This window comes from Mus pahari, chromosome 2 (genome assembly GCF_900095145.1).
Source record: "Mus pahari chromosome 2, PAHARI_EIJ_v1.1, whole genome shotgun sequence".
Classification (NCBI taxonomy): Eukaryota; Metazoa; Chordata; class Mammalia; order Rodentia; family Muridae; genus Mus; species Mus pahari.
Window position 1 is genome coordinate 36,466,687 of NC_034591.1, and position 16,188 is coordinate 36,482,874.

Consider the following 16,188-nt stretch of genomic DNA (forward strand, 5'->3'; position numbering starts at 1 on the left):
GTAGCCCACTTCTTGTCAGTGAATGCTTTCCATACACTCCAAGAGAAGTTACTCTGATTCTATCTGAACTCTTCCAGAGTATAGTGACCAGAGATGAGTTCCTACTTAGAAATATGTGTATGTGCGGGCCTGGGAGTATGTGTGTTCTGTGCGTATGCATGTGAACATGTGTGTGCATGTGATAGTGTGTGTTATGTGTTATGTGTGAATGCATGGATATGAATTGTGTGTGTGTGCATGGGAGTATGAGTGTTTGTGTACATGCATATGAACATGTGTGTTGTGTATGTATGCATGTGAACATGTGTGTGCATGTGATAGTGTGTGTTATGTGTTATGTGTGAATGCATGGATATGAATTGTGTGTGTGTGCATGGGAGTATGAGTGTTTGTGTACATGCATATGAACATGTGTGTTGTGTATGTATGCATGTGAACATGTGTGTACATGCATGTATGTGTGCATGCATGTGAGTGTGTGTGTTTAAGATCTTTTCTTAGTTGCTCATTCATTTACATTTCTCATTCTTGTTCCATAGGCAGATAGATTTCTTATATTCGTGGTCTCTGTTTTGTCTGTTTTCAGTCATTCCCTATGTCTTGACTATTCACCTACATCTCCATTGTATCCCTGGAATTTCTCTGACTAGAGTACCTGACATACCTCTTCAAACATTTTTTCCCCATTCTTTTCCTTTCACGGTACCTCCCCTTTCCTTTTCTTTTGTTCTTATTAACTGCTCTTGTGTGAGTTTTCCTTGAGAAACTTATACAAATTTCTGCTCATTCCAGATAGAGCACCATGACAGATCAAATAACTAATTGCATTTAAATTACCTTGATTAATAGTGATTTTCACTGGGGTTGCTTACAGGACCCTCACTGAAGATTATGGGCAATTTATATGTGGCTACATATAGGAAGAACCATCCTCCCAATTATTAACTGTTTATGGTCTCACGAGAGCCGCTTCATACACCTCCTCTCCACAAGGAAATGTTAGTCGGCCCTATCTTGCGAGGGTTTTATGTGGATAATTGCAGCTGTTCTGATTTTAAGACATGAGTAGCCATGCCAGAGTTAAAGGACAGCATTCCATAGCAACTCTCTATATCCGACAGCTCAGCCCTTCCTCTGCTCCTCTCTTGTCACCTGGTATGTTTTCCCTGGGAAACTACACAATGTCATTCACTATGAAAGTTGCAGTACCTTCCACTCCCTACAGATCTGTCTGTTCCCCCAGCTTCAGACCAGCATCTGCTCCTTTGGAATACCCACATTGGAGTATCTTCAGGATTAACATGTCTCATATCGATGACATGTCATACTAAAAATCAATTTTATAGCAAATCTAGATTTCTTCATTGGTAAATGGCTCCAGAGGCCAGGAAGTGACACTTGACTCTTCTCCTTTTATTTCTCCCTCAACCAGTGTCATGTCAACTTATATCACTCTAATGCCTCATATCTCTTTAAAGTCACCTGTTTGACCCCACTGATCCTGTGATTGTGACTGCGTGTCCTCTGTGACTCCTTGTCTCTGACATGGAAAATTGAAGGATTTCTTCTTGATTAATCCAGCTCCAACAAAATTGAGTCATCATATTATTTAAAGGAAAAAAAAAAAAAAACCTATCCTACATCCTTGCTGTATTCCTTTGCTGGGTAGAACATTTCCCTACTTTTGTCTCAATTAGCACGTCCTTCTTTAAGGCATAGTTCATGGATCTGTCTGACTTCCCCGTCAACCCTTTGCGCGCTGCTCTCATCCTTCACAGCTCCATCCTGCAAATCTGAATAGACAGGGACTCTTCTCTTCATTTCACTTTGAAGAATACCCGTAGCAGCTCTCTTATACAATTCTGTGTTTAATGAAGAGGCATTTGTAAACTCTCACTAGCAGTGCCTGGGAAATAGGAAGCAAGCTGGTATGTTGGTAGGTTGATGTGTAGGTGTGTAGGTGGCAGCCAGCTTTACCAGCACCCCTAGCTCTATGGCTCTAGCTGAACCATGACAGTTGTCACACTCTAGTGACACTATGCTCTTCTTCACATCATGTTCTTGGGATTTGTCTATGTACTTAGAGCATTGTCTGTCTATTAAGCCATTGCTCAGTACGTTTTTGTTGAATTTAACCATCAAGGCCTTGTCCCTGGATTCCTCTGGTGAGGAAAAAAAATGATGAGAGCATTTTGTCACTTGGGTTACTTTTCACATGTCCTACTATCTTGCCAGTTCAAAAGTCTTCTCTGTCGGATACTACCGGCCTTGTGTGTCTTGTGGTGAAAGAATGTAGTGTTTGTGTTGATGATTGCCCAACATTTTTACAAAGCCCACATCCTCTGACTGAAGACTCTGGTACTTTAAGGCTCATGCACTTAATGGATATCCAGTCCTCAGGCTTATCCAAATTTTGTCTGCTTTTATTCAGCCTTAGTTAGTTTTCCATTGTACTTTATTTCAGTAAGTATAGAGACAGACATTAGCAGTCTGGGGACATTGATCAGTGCTTGCTGTCATACGAATTGAGTTTGGTCCACTAGCATCCATGTCAAAGCTGAGTCTGGTGATGTAACAGAGGAACATTACGGGTAGAGACATTAGAGGGTTCACCAGTGCTGTCACCAGCCAGACCAGTTCCAGCCCTCTGAGCTCCAAGTTCATAGAGAGATTCTGTATGGAGGGAATGAAGGGGAGAGTGATATAACAAGACCCTTGATGTCCCCTTCTGGCTTCAGTGTGCACTCATGGGTACCCACAGCCACTCATTTGTGTACACACACACACACACACAGAGAGAGAGAGAGAGAGAGAGAGAGAGAGAGAGAGAGAGAGAGAGAGAGAGTCAGACACACAGACACACAGACACACAGACACACAGGCACACATGCACACACACACACACACACACACACACACACACACACACACACACGCACGTATGCACCCACATAAGAGAACATGTATATTGGGAACTTGATGGAGACACAGCTCAAAGGTTTAGAACATTTGCAGCTCTTCCAGAGTACTTGCATTTAGTTCTCAGCAGCCACCCCTGGAGGACACTCATCCACTTGTAAATCTAGCTCTGGCAGACCTGGCACTGTGGACTTCTGGAGTACCAGCACACTGTGGCGGAGTCTCTCTTTCCCTGTCTCTTTTTCTCTATCTCTTTCTGTCTCTGTCTCTCTCTTTCTGTGTGTGTGTGTGTGTGTGTGTGTGTGTGTGCCTTTCTCATAAATAAAAATAAATCCTTTTTCAAAAGAGAAATGAATATTGCAATAAATATAAAAATGGCTCTAAAAGGTCAAGAGAAGACCCCAAGCTAGACTTAAAAATCTATTCTTCTGGATAACAGGTTCCATGGTGATGGAGTCTTAGTGCTTAAAAAGAGCTCAGCAGTTATTAGCCCTCTGCTGTATGCCTACCAATACAGAGACAAATGACTTGCTTAAGATTTCTTAATCCATTAGTGAGAGAGCCAGGCTGGAAAAGCCAGTCTAAGCTTCCTAGCATCACAGTCCTCCTAAATAATGTGACATTTCCCAACTGTGACACTTGGGGAGGACAGGAGGATGATCCCTCTCTGCAGTCCTTTCCTCTTTGTGCCCCCAAGTAGGGTTTCCCCTGTTGTGCTTGTTCAAACAAACACAAACAGCCTTTGCCACCTGGAAACTTACAGCTTTGCCTTTTGTAGTGTGAATGGCAGTGGTAAGTAATGAGCTGTGACTGAGAGAAGGCTCAGCTGGGGGGTGGCAGGGATGAAGTGCGGAGGGGACTGTGAAGCCAGCTCACTCACGGAGAGAGGTTTTTTTTTTATCTCCTCTCCCACAATTTAAAGTAGTCGACACGCCTACCAAACGTCTTGTTTAGCAGGCCAGAAACCAAGGCTGTCACATTTAGGACACTCGCCAACACGTCCTTAGGTTGTTTTGCCTTCAGAATTGTTGGGGGACTAAATTCAAGTGGCGATATGTATACCTTGTAATTTCAGTGTCATGCTGTCTTGCTCATCTGAAGCTTGCGATGATGCCTTTGAAAAACATCACATTACATGAATAGATGAGACAGGCTGAGAAAGGGTGATGTGGGAAGACTAACAACCATCCTTTATTCACAAATTAATTCCATAAATAATAGGATTTACCTCCTGTGCACAGCTTTGAATTGTACTTTGGTGTCTTGTCCCGGCGTAGCTGCTCACTCTGTTTGTCTCTTCATCTTGCCTTGTGTGTGTGTGTGTGTGTGTGTGTGTGTGTGTGTGTGTGTGTGTGTGTGTGTGTGTGTGTTAGACTGCTGTGAGTCTTTGCTTGGGGCCTGTCCCTTCTGTCAAGGCTAGGGAACACATCCTGGGCCTTCCCTAGACCAGACATCTCCTGCCTGTAGGACGTAGTGCCCCCTGCTGGACAAGCTGTCCTGCCTCTGCAGGAGAGGACCCTGCTGCAGAGACAACATTGTTTGGGGGCTTTTATGTAATTTGGATGGCAGAGGCACCCTTTGTATTCCTGCTAAGCCCTGGCAAGTCAAGTGTCCAGAGAACTGTGCCTGATCCCTGTCCTGTGAAATTCTTAGCCTAAGTGACTCAAGCCTTCTCTTGCCATGTTTTTACTTCACTCTGCCAAGGGGATTTTGGATACAGGCAACCTGGCCAACTCCATGGTTGTCTGTAATAGACTACTTTCACTGATTGGCCACTGTATTAGTTTACATCATCATCATCATCATCATCATCATCATCATCATCATCATCACTTCATAGAGTGTAGTGGGCACATCATTGTGAGCCTTTTGCCATTTAAAAACCCGAGTTCTTTTGAAATATGCCCTGCACAATTCTTAAACCAAAGACATAAGTAACAAGAAGTGAGCCAAACTTTTAGCTGTGAAATAAATGCAGCCTGGAAAATAAAATTGGGGAAAATGTTAAATTAAGCATCTGGAAAGAACTTTTCCATCATTTTTATTCAAATACTTATTTTCATTAAAACTAGTGGACTTTTTTCACATTTGTTTTGTCCTGACCGTAAAAGGCATTATTACCAACGTATGCAGACTGCCGACTAGTGCTCTTACAAACAAAACAATGCTTTCTTAAAAAATGCTGTATTTATTTACTTATTGGGTGATGTGTTTGTGTGTGTGTGTGTGTGTGTGTGTGTGTGTGTGTGTGTGTGTGTGTGTATACTTGTGAAGGGCATAACTTATGAGAGTCAGTTCTCTCTTAGCACATGGGTCCTGGGACTCGAACTTAGGACAACTCCCTTGGTGACAAGTACCTTTGCTTTCTGAGCGTTATAGAAAGTCTTCAAAATGCTTTTTTGTGACTAAATAAAGTAGTATAGATTTTATTATTCAAAATTATATCCAACCTTACATTACATATTTTACCAATGATCAACTTAAAAATAGCACTGAATACATTTTAAAAAAACATATAATATTATCTTTTATTTTTCTCCCAGCTTTCTTGCTTCTGAAGAAAACAGATAATCATTGCAATGTGGAAAACTAGACTATTATTTTTAAAGCTTCTGCTATAGCCAGACACAGATTACTTTTTTTTTTTGGGGGGGGGGCTGGGTTACTGTTTCATTCCTCAGCAGTGTCTGTCTCTTAGAATTAGTTACTTTTTGATGCTTTCTCTTCTTTTGTGTCTGAGCAGTTTTTCCCAAGCCTTCCTGAATTTGAGGACAATAGCCCCTATCGCTATACGACAGAGTCTGTCTGGACATAGGAGGAGACCTATAGTCCTCCTGGAACCATATTTTGATACCATCACTCCTACCCCCACCACAACTACCACTACTACCACAATTCCCACCACCCCCACCATCAACACACCACTATCATCACCGCCATCACAACCACCACCACCACAACCGTCACATGGTTAGTACTTAGCAAGTGCCGTCTGTTAATTGTTAATTCCATATTCCTTTAGTGTTCCTCATGTCCCGGAGGACAGTGACATTCTATCAAATTTGCCATCTTAAATATCTTGTTATAATTTGCATCACTGATATTTTAGCCACGCTCACCTCAGATATTGACTTAACTTTACATGTAAAATGTTCTAGGCAAGTACCTGTGAGGCAAAAACATGGCTCAAGACCTGGGTGGCCTCTGAGCCTGGCGACCTGAGTTTAACCCCCAGAACCCACATGCTGAAAGGAGAGAAAGATCCTAGTAAGCTGTCCTCTGACCTCAATGCACACTGTGCCAAAATGAGAGAGAGAGAGAGAGAGAGAGAGAGAGAGAGAGAGAGAGAGAGAGAGAGCCTTTATTCAAATGCACATCATATATTATACTTAATAAATAGAAAATAAAAGTGTAGTGATTTATAGAGACTATCTGACACCTGAAGTGCCATTGCCTCTTCAAATTTCTGTGTGGAACTTGTATGAAAACAATAGTTCCTCTGCTATAAATATTCCCTTCCTAGACTGCAAAATGACCCTTCAAACAGACTTCTTGGACTAGTGCTGTAGTTGAGACCAAGTCCTGGATCAAATCTAGCAGAGTTTGGAATACTTAGTGCACTAGCTGTGTACAATGCTGGCAACAGAATAAGGGGTGGGGGGGGGGGAGGTGGGAAGAAATAAAAGGCCATGCTATCTGCCTGTGACCTACAGTAACCTTTCCATTAGACCAAGTGGGTTCCAGGGCTTGGATATGGGGCAGGGAAGCCACTGAGGTGTCCCTTCGTGGGTGCAGGAGGTCAGGGCATTTCTTTTTCTAATATTCTTCTGAATTTGTAGAGGAGAAAGATGATAATGAAGACGATTGTTCATTTCCCCAAAGTCAGCTCTGCATGGAAAATCTAACTCTTCTCAAACTTTCTTTTGAAAAACCTCCTGACCTAGCTCTCATTCCTCTCCATTAGGAAAATGTTGCCACTGTTTTCTAGCCATGGCCCAGAGCCCTAGGGACTGCCATGTGCCAGAGGCTCTGTGTAGGCGGTGACCTCTGGGCCTGTTTCTCAGACAGGTGGTCAGTCAACGGCTGGGGGCCAGGAGTGCTGCACAGCCCCTGTCTTGAGTTAGGCATTTGCCTGCAGCTGAGCTACTGAGCAGAATTCATAAATGTGCCTCCCCCACCCACACTACATACACTTGAAAAGCAGAACTCCTGGGGAGATAGTTGTGTCAGGCCCTAGCAGCTGGATTTTTGCAAAGGGTAGACATTCAGCCACTGTAGCTTCGACTCGGGATAAGCCAAATGTACCTCTGGCCTGCTTTTCTATTCTCTGTTATGAAACAACAAATGCAGGGATGCAGTTTCTGGGATCAGTGATGTAATATCTGACATCAGGATTGCACTCCCCTTGTCAGGCCCTGCCCCTGTGCAGTGTGCACCACCCCTCAGCAGATAGGTGAGCGAGTAACTCTGGGTGCCCTTTAACATGATGGTAAAACCGATCTCAAAGCAGTGTTCTCAAACACTAATGGTGTGTCCCTTTGCAAGTTCCGATCCCAGCATTGCTTCCCTTGGTTCACCAAGTGCTAATGTACCCTTTTGCATCTCAGCCTCTCGTTTATATACTGGTTACCCAGAAAGGAAAGCGTGTTCAAGCACTTTAAGTCATAGGAAACTTTATGACAGATGAGTCAAGATAAGAGACACACACATCAGTCTTCACTCAAAAAATGGGTTGTGGGCAATTCTGAGAATTCTCTGCCTGTTCTTGTATTCCACTTCCTGTGTCAGGTATCTTTGTTCCAAGAAATCAAGAGTACCTGTCATACCACATCTTATGAGGGAGAAATGAAAAAAAGAAAAAAACTCGTCTATCATAGACCTGAGTGTATCATTCAAATTGTCTCTTGATGGCACTTGATGAATTCTTGGCTCAAGCAAACTGCCTCCCTGATGTCGATATTTCCTAGTAAGTTTGGCAACATACTGGTCAGATATGTCAATCTGGGATCCTTTCATTATAAACTGGCTGTTCTCCCGAACAGAACCTTCAGTTTCATTTTCAACAAAACAGAGCTCCTGAGATCAGTCACAGACAATTTCCCCCAGTGGCTAAGGGGCTGTGTCTGGTTTGGGTTGTTACCTTCTGCATGGGTTGAAGCTGCTCAGATGGGCTGCAGCTCAGGCTTATCAGTGGCGACCTGGGCTTGGGACTGTGACAGCAATAATTCCTAAGAGAATGTTTTTCTTTTATTTGCTGATGCTTTTAAAGTCAACCGTCCTGCTAACAACTTATTTTGATGTGTTCTTCTAAGCTCTTTCCTGCTGCTCTGTTCCTTTGTTTTTCCTAAAGTTACAGTAGCTGTCAGTCTTGAGCTGAGTCCTCCTCTCAGTACCCTGAATTGTGCAATTCTTGCTTGGCCCAGTTTAGGCTAGGCATCCTTCCCAGAACCCAGTTGGCTTCTTAAAGGTTAAACAGTTTTGGTAAAAACTGCAAATCATGACTAAATAAAACCCATAAAAACTGAAAACCTCAAGGACCTAGGGAAAAGGATTTTTTTTTTTTTGGACAGTGAACCAAGTACAACAGAGAGCTCATCTTTTTAAAACTTTGTTTCTCTATTCTTCTTCCCAAATTTGGTTTGTTTATTTTGGATTTTTTTTTTTGTTTAATTTTGTTGTGTCTTTTCTTTTCCTTTCTTTCCCTCCTTTCCTTCCTTTCTCTTTTTTCTTCTCTTCTCTTCTCTTCTCTTCTCTTCTCTTCTCTTCTCTTCTCTTCTCTTCTCTTCTCTTCTCTTCTCTCTTTCTTTAGATATAGCTTCTCAAATTCATGATGCTCCTTTCTTGGTATAATAATGCATGCTATCTCACCTGACATTTTCTTCTTCTTTTGCTGTTAATTCTGTTTGTTGGTTTGGGCATTGTTCTCCTAAAGCCAAAGTTGCTCTGGAAATCCTGCCTGTAGCTCCTTAGTGTAGTTCCTGGCTGGCATGATCTACCACACTGACATGCCAAACCTTACAATCCCTTTTGGCTTCCCATGTCTCCCCCACCTTAAAGTCGTTTGTGGTCTCTGACTCCTCTAGACAGTGGTAAGCAGGGAATCTGTAACAAATCTTTGTGCTCAGTGTCTGTAACCTTTTCATTGTGCTGAGTCAGAATTCTGAAAACAAAACAATAAAAAAAAAAAAAAGCAAAAAAAGAATTTCTTTTGGCAAGTAATAGCACGATTGTATAATTGATGTGATAGAATGTAGGGGTCCATTCTTCTGTTTCTGTGTGGAGAGTAAGTAGAGAGTGAAGGGACTTGTGTGGGTATCTTTGTAATCATTACTATTTTGGTTTGTGGCTTCTTTAGGTACTTGTTAATAGACTGTTTCTCTTCGTTTGTATTTGAGAAGGATTCAAAGTGTTTGGGGTAATTTGGTTTAGGGTTTTTATTTTCTTGATTTAAGTAGTTCTCTAGTAAATACTGTAGACCCATGTCTTTCAGATAATGATGAGATTTGTGAATTTTAATTTTCCTGTAAAGAACTTCCTCTTCTGAGGAGTCTGGTATTCTCTCATGACGTCTTTGCTCTTGTGGATATATGTGGACACAGATTTCTACGTTTTAGATAGGCATATTAATATCTTTAAGTGAGACATCAGCTCAGCATATCCACTCTCTTATATCTGTTTCAGCAGTCGGGCTGGCTGTTTCTCAGTCCTCCAACACAGTGTAGCTTGAAGGTTCGCCTGTATTGTCAATTCTTTAGCAAAGCAGAAACACTGAAAGTTACCAGTTTGCTTTTCTACCAAGTCTTACTAATAGTTCCTATTCTTCTGTTCTTTGTTTTCTCATTTTGTCTGAGGCACTTCATTGCCTTGACCACACGATCCTGTATCTACTTCTACTCTGAGATTTGACTAGCATTAGCCCTCACCACCTCAAATGCTTGAAGTCTAAAGATTAGGTCAGTTCTCCATTCTGTTGCTTTGTGTTAGCTAACATATGTTATACACAGAGTGGTCTATCTCATGTCCCAATGGGCTTGTAGTTGGAATTTATAAAACATGAATATTAAACAATGAGGAAAAAGTGCAAAGGTGGGAACAGTATGAACCCAGTGAAAATACAATTCACTGAAGAGAAAATTGAAACAGTCCACAGAAATGAAGGCAGTCTATATTAGCAAACACAAAAATACACCTCTGTGGTGTGTGGGGGGAAACTATGTCAAATTCAATGACTTGTCATGTAGTAAAGTGAGACAGTTTCAATGACTGATAGAGATGTGGACTATCTCTTGCTTTGTTATAATAAACATTGGAAGAGTTGCTTCGGGGAGAAGTTTTCAATTCCATTTCCTAATAATATTAAATATATGCAATACCCTAACCCCAATATCCGACAGCTACTAACTTAGCATGTGTGTTCTTGGGAACTTGCATGCAGTTTTCTCTAAAAGCAATGTTTAGTCAAGCAGAACTCCAGGAGCAACCACAATGTTTAGAGAATTGTGAGGGTAGATCAGATCTGGTGTGTTCATCAACTCAGATGCTGCACAGCACGCAAACAAATCATAGGAATCAAAGTGGATAAACATCACACCCTCTGAGGAAAATGTGCTACTCACTGGACTTCAGGCATGGTGATTCCATTCTGACAGAGTGAGTATTCATGAGTAGATATTAAAATACACTATTTTCCCCCTCGGTCAATGAACTTCTTGCGTTTTATTTTGCCTTCTATTTGAGAATGGGCCGCATCGTGTAGCCATGTTGACCTGGAACTCATTGCTACCCACCTGCCTCAGTCTCCTAAATGCTAGGATTATAGGCAAGGACCCTGCCATGTTTGCCCTAACTTTCTAGTTATAATGCTCGATGGGATAAACGTTCTCTCCTGCATTATAGTTGATAGATCTATCACACACAAATAGTTCTTCCTGTGGCATATTTTGTGACTCATATGTAAGGTATCTCTATGCTCAGGCAGTATCCTAGTATTACTATCCTAGGAATACTCAGAGCAATGCATATGTTTAGAAATTTTCTTTCTCATTCTTGAAATGTAAACATGCTACCTAACATAGAAATTAGAAATTAAGTTTTCAGTGTAATGTTTTTGAAATTGGTCCACCTGGGTAATTGTTTGAAGATTCATTAAATAGGGCTGAAATGCTGCCAATTAAACACTATGTTAATTTTGAAACAGTTTCTCACTATGTAGCACAGAGTGGCCCTTAACTCATGATCCTCCCTCTGTTAAGTGGTGGGATTACAAGCATTCAGCATGACATGGAACCTTCAAAACTATTTTCTTGATGATAAAGCACTTCTTTATAACTTCTCACGCATTTCACAAATCACGATTGTAATGTCATCCTGAAAAATCTCAAATGAACAAAGAAATAATCAAACGGAAACTGCGGTGAAGGTGTACAAGAAGAATTGTCATTGGAACCACCCCACGATGCTCTGTAAACCAGAAACCTTGTAAGGCCATGGGCTTCACAGTCTTCAGACTCAGCCTTCAGACTCATAGTCCTCAGACTGGTACAATGAAAACACCGAAACTGACTCACAATCTTTCTTTAGATGTTTTTCTCACCAAAACGAGAGAAGTTGTTCGAAATGTTTGGATACCCCCAAAAGTCAACATATTAAGGGAAGATGGAGAGATCTAAGCTCTTCATCACCACCATCTCCTTTTAGTTCCTGCATGAGCATTGTGTGTGGGAGTGGGTTTGGAACTTGAAAAAGGACAGGGATGCGATGCTAGTCTTTCGTGTCACAAACAGCTCTGTAGTTTATCTGCTGTGTGTTCTGACCCCTTCGCCCGCATGAGGCTCACTGTGTGGAGAAGGCCTTTGTGTTTCAACCTTTATTTCAGCCACCCTCCGAGTTCTCCACTGCAGACAAGCCGACAAGTTCCAGGAATGGGATGCCTAGTGATAGGTTTGTGGAAGTGAAGGGTTACTTCTTGCTTTTCCTCACCAAACACTTGGAACAGTGGTGATGGAGTAGTCCTGTCAGGTCGCAGCTGCTTACAGAATAACAGCGTGGCAGAGCAAGGGATGCTTTTCTCTATTACACCAGCCCAACCACGCCAGCAATCTTGATTTCTGAATAACTTTGTCCCTTTATCCTTTGGTTTTCACAGGATTTGCTGAAACTCTATTGAAGGTTTGATGGTGTAGCTCAGGGGTAGAACACTTCTTGCCTGGCAACCATGAAGTTGTGGGTTTGATTCTCAGGACAGTACAACTTACATTACACAATATGTAAACAGACTGATAACCAACAACAACAACAAAAAAAATCCATAAAAGAACATAAAATGTATCCTGTAAGAAGTATAAATATCCTTTATCATGGCTCATGTCTTAAGCATTAATCACATGGTTCTGTGACATGTGTTAAGGATCTGAGAAATAAGTATTTCCACCAGTTAGTCCTTTCATTTGTCACAACGTTTTTTTTAAAAAAGAATTCTATAGCATGTGTAATAAATATATTAGATGGCTTTTAATTTTTTTCTTCCTAACATTTTGTGAAATATGGTGAGTTTTATTTAGGGAAACATCAAGAAATGGTAGAGATGTAATGACTTTGCCACCATCAAGAAGTAGGGAATTGGTTCTGCGGTTCTTGGTGTTTCCTAGCCCTTTTGTTAGAAGTAGGTAAAGCTAGTAATTATAGTTGGACTCAATTAGAGAGTCTTACTCTTGGTCTATAAATGGTTTTATAACATAAAGAGAGAATGAGAGAAAGAGAGAGACATTGAGTTGATTGGAAAAGACAACATGTAGATCCCGGTTTAATGGACTCTAGTTTAAGTTCTGAATTAATGATTGATATGTCTAATATCTCCTGTTCGCTCTTTCCAATTTTGAAGCCTATGTGTGGAACACATGAATAAACTTTCTATTTATTAAATTTACTCTTAACACACTGTTTCAGAGAGCAGTGGGTTGTAGGAACAATTGATAAGATACACAGAAAAGGGATGCCTGGGATCCAGAGCCATGACCTCGTGAGTCAGAGAGGTAATCTACCACCCATGCACAGGCACACACAATCGTAGCTCATTTTCTAATTCAGTTTTTCCATCTAGAGATGACTCACCTAGAATTGAACTTGAGCTCCTTGTAGTCCATCGAGCTCACAATCAACAGCATCAGGGTAGGGCTCAGTGTCTTTTGAGTTGTATCATGGACCAGCTTTTACCCAGTCTCTGGATAACAAGTGTATTTTGTGTCTCTTCTTTCTCTCACTATGTGTTCCCTTCTGGTCTGCGAATGAAGACTGTTGTGTCCACTGTATCCTGGCATGCCTGTTCTGTGAATTCCTGACCCTCTGCAACATTGTCCTGGGACAAGCTTCCTGTGGCATCTGCACCTCCGAAGCCTGCTGCTGTTGCTGTGGTGATGAGATGGGCGATGACTGTAGCTGCCCCTGTGACATGGACTGCGGCATCATGGATGCCTGTTGTGAATCCTCAGACTGTTTAGAAATCTGCATGGAATGCTGTGGCATTTGTTTTCCTTCATAAAAGATTTATCTCTTGTTTGTACTAAAACTGGAGACAACTTTACAATATTTCTTGTAGGGGAAAGAAAAGCGCATGGTAAGACTCCCATGAAACAACTCAGTATTTGCACTGTTTAACCCATTCCTTTTAAGTACGCTCTGAAATTCTTCCTCTTTCACCAGATGTATGTGGTTTAATATGTGAAGTTTTAACTGTCTAACTGGTTTTTGAAGCTTCTTCGTAGATGATAATAATTGGGAGACATTTTGACACACACAGCCTAAAATGTTAAATGTCTTCTTTCTCTTGACATGTCTGTTTTCCCTAACCATTCTGAGCAGCTTTTTGCTCTAAACACAACATTGCTCAGTGTGTATTTAAACCAGATCACTTTGATGTTTATCTATTAGAGGTTAAAAGCAAACATTTCTTTTATTATTATTATTATTATTCTAAGTAAGCACAAACATTGGGCAGAGCCAGCCGTAAACAGATGTGGGACTCTCCCTCCGTGTTGGTCTCCTCTGGGCTTTTCACCTCTCTTGTTCTGCCAGGAGTGCACTGAGGAAGATCACATTGCTCTCATCTGGAGCAGCAGGGAGTGTAGTGGAGGTGAGCAGGATGGGAGCTGCAAAGAATGAAACAGGTTGCAAGGTATGCTGGCTTCAGGACTGTAAAGGCAAGAGGCCATAGGAACATACAGAAGTGAATAACAGGTTATGGAGGAAGGCCTGGAGGAGGATGTGGCACTGTGGATGCTCTAGGACGAGCTACTTAAATTTAGGAAAAAAGTTGAAGGTGCACGGCCTGGACTGTCTGTGTTCTGAACAAGTGGAAAGGATTTGCCTTGTACATTGCAGCAACACAGCTTTCTTAGAACTGTAAAATCTGAACTAATGCAAATACGAACTTTCCTACATATAATTTAAGTGTTATAAATTTTAATGAAAACATAATACCTTGTTAACATAACTATATTTTACCAAAAAATGTAGAACACTTTTTAACAACGTTCATTTAAATGAGCTTTTTTTTTCCTTTTTCTTTTTTTTTTTTTTTTTAAGATTAAAAAAAAAAAAAATCCCAGTATTCCTTGTGGTTTTTCCAAAGCTGGCTTATATTTGGAAAGACTCAGTTCTTTATCATGCAGGGGTGGTGGTGGTGGGGTCTATTTATTTTCATTGGCTTGTAGTCCTAGCCATGTTGTATTTCATAAGTAGGTGAGTTTTGGATCCACTACAGGAGTACCTCAGATGTCCAACACCATCACCAGATATCAGGATTCCAACTGTGTGTGACATTATGCCAAGTAACATGTTATAAAGATACTAAAGCAGGAAGAAGTGAGGCTGTGATGAGACTAATTCTACAGTGATGGAGTCAGCTCATGTGGAAGGGAGAGTTCGGATTCACACACACCCTCCTGTGGGGTTGTCCTTTTCTCTCCAGATTTAAAACCTGGGTCAACAGCACAAGGGAAGGCCTGGGTCAAGTAGTGGGAGTGGGTGGGTAGGGGAGCAGGGGCAAGGGGGGGGTAATAGGGAACTTTCGGGATAGCATTTGAAATGTAAATAAAGAAAATAATAATAATAATAAAAAAAAACTTGGGTCAATTGACTAATTCCTTGTAGGCTCTTGAGAGTATGTTGTTGTTAGTAGGTCTGTCTAGTTCCAGATGAATATTGTTAGAAATAGTGCATTTTTAGGAAGCCTTTAGCCAGCCTATATCTTTAGGAGACCTAAACTTTTTTTTCCATGAAGAATGGCAACATCACCAGTGTATTTCCTTTGAAAGTTAGCCTAGCTTATAATTAAATTATTATTTTATACATTCTTTGAAAAAGAAAAGCTAATGTGTCTCCTTTCTAGTGCAATTGACACGTGCATATACTTTAAATACGATACTAATGTACAGTTGCCTTCTTCCTCATCTTTGAAACAGAAGCTTTGATTCGCTAAGTCAAATATAATGGCAACCTTAGTATTTCCATATACGCAATGTTAGCTTGTGCTTATATCATGGGTTGAAGAAGAGCCATCTGTTTATGGATAAGCCTCCTAATGATTGTTAAAATATTTGCCTCGTTATCCTGTAAAACTGTTTAACTAAGGGGCTTGTCTGATGCTTGAATATATCTTGCTATGATTTGCAATGAAAATGTTAGTGCATTCGACATGTTTTTCTGTAATAGAGAGCATTAGTGAATACCAGAATTTAATTTCCATACTTGTACAAGGAGGACTTTTCTTCAGCTCTCTACTCCAGGCAAGCCATTCCTTAAGGCATCTTGTATAATTCAAAAGAAAAATAGTCAAATGTGAAAACAGTTTTAGCATATTTTAGAATTTTGGTATGTAAAGTGTTTTGTGGAACCTTATGACCGTCAGGATTAATTGCTATAGTTTACACCTAGACATTCCATCTCTTTTTAAATGTGGCATATTTTCAAACTGGATCCTCACTATTTTAAAATTAAAAAGAAATATGACGACGGATTGTGCTTTAAGATCCTTTTGTGTCTAATTAATGTATTAATTGCTTTATATTTACATATTTTCAACAATAATTTAAAACCCGGAGGTTTTCATTACTCTTTTATATGTCTTCCTGAAAAATTTCCTAGTCTCCCTTTCCGAGTCTGTCTACAGTACAAGACTCATGCCTGCTAATGAACTGAGAAATATATGGAAATCATTTGTCTGCAAGTCATTGCTGCCCTATGATACCAAAATGCATCGTTCTTTTAAATATT

General features: G+C 40.7%; 1 protein-coding gene across 2 annotated transcripts in view; it reads left to right on the top strand.

Annotated features, from left to right (window-relative positions):
* Positions 1-14,927, top strand: part of Mdfic (MyoD family inhibitor domain containing) — an 82,107-nt gene extending 67,180 nt beyond the window's left edge. Inside the window, exon 4 of one of the 2 annotated variants that reach the window (XM_029533949.1) lies at positions 13,209-14,455. In XM_029533949.1, coding sequence (XP_029389809.1) covers positions 13,209-13,456 — 248 coding nt within the window. In that variant the 3' untranslated portion in view covers positions 13,457-14,455. Of the gene's footprint in view, positions 1-13,208 lie in introns of both variants that reach the window. The other variant, XM_029533945.1, reaches the window with a different exon arrangement.
* The last annotated feature ends 1,261 nt before the right edge of the window (positions 14,928-16,188 follow it).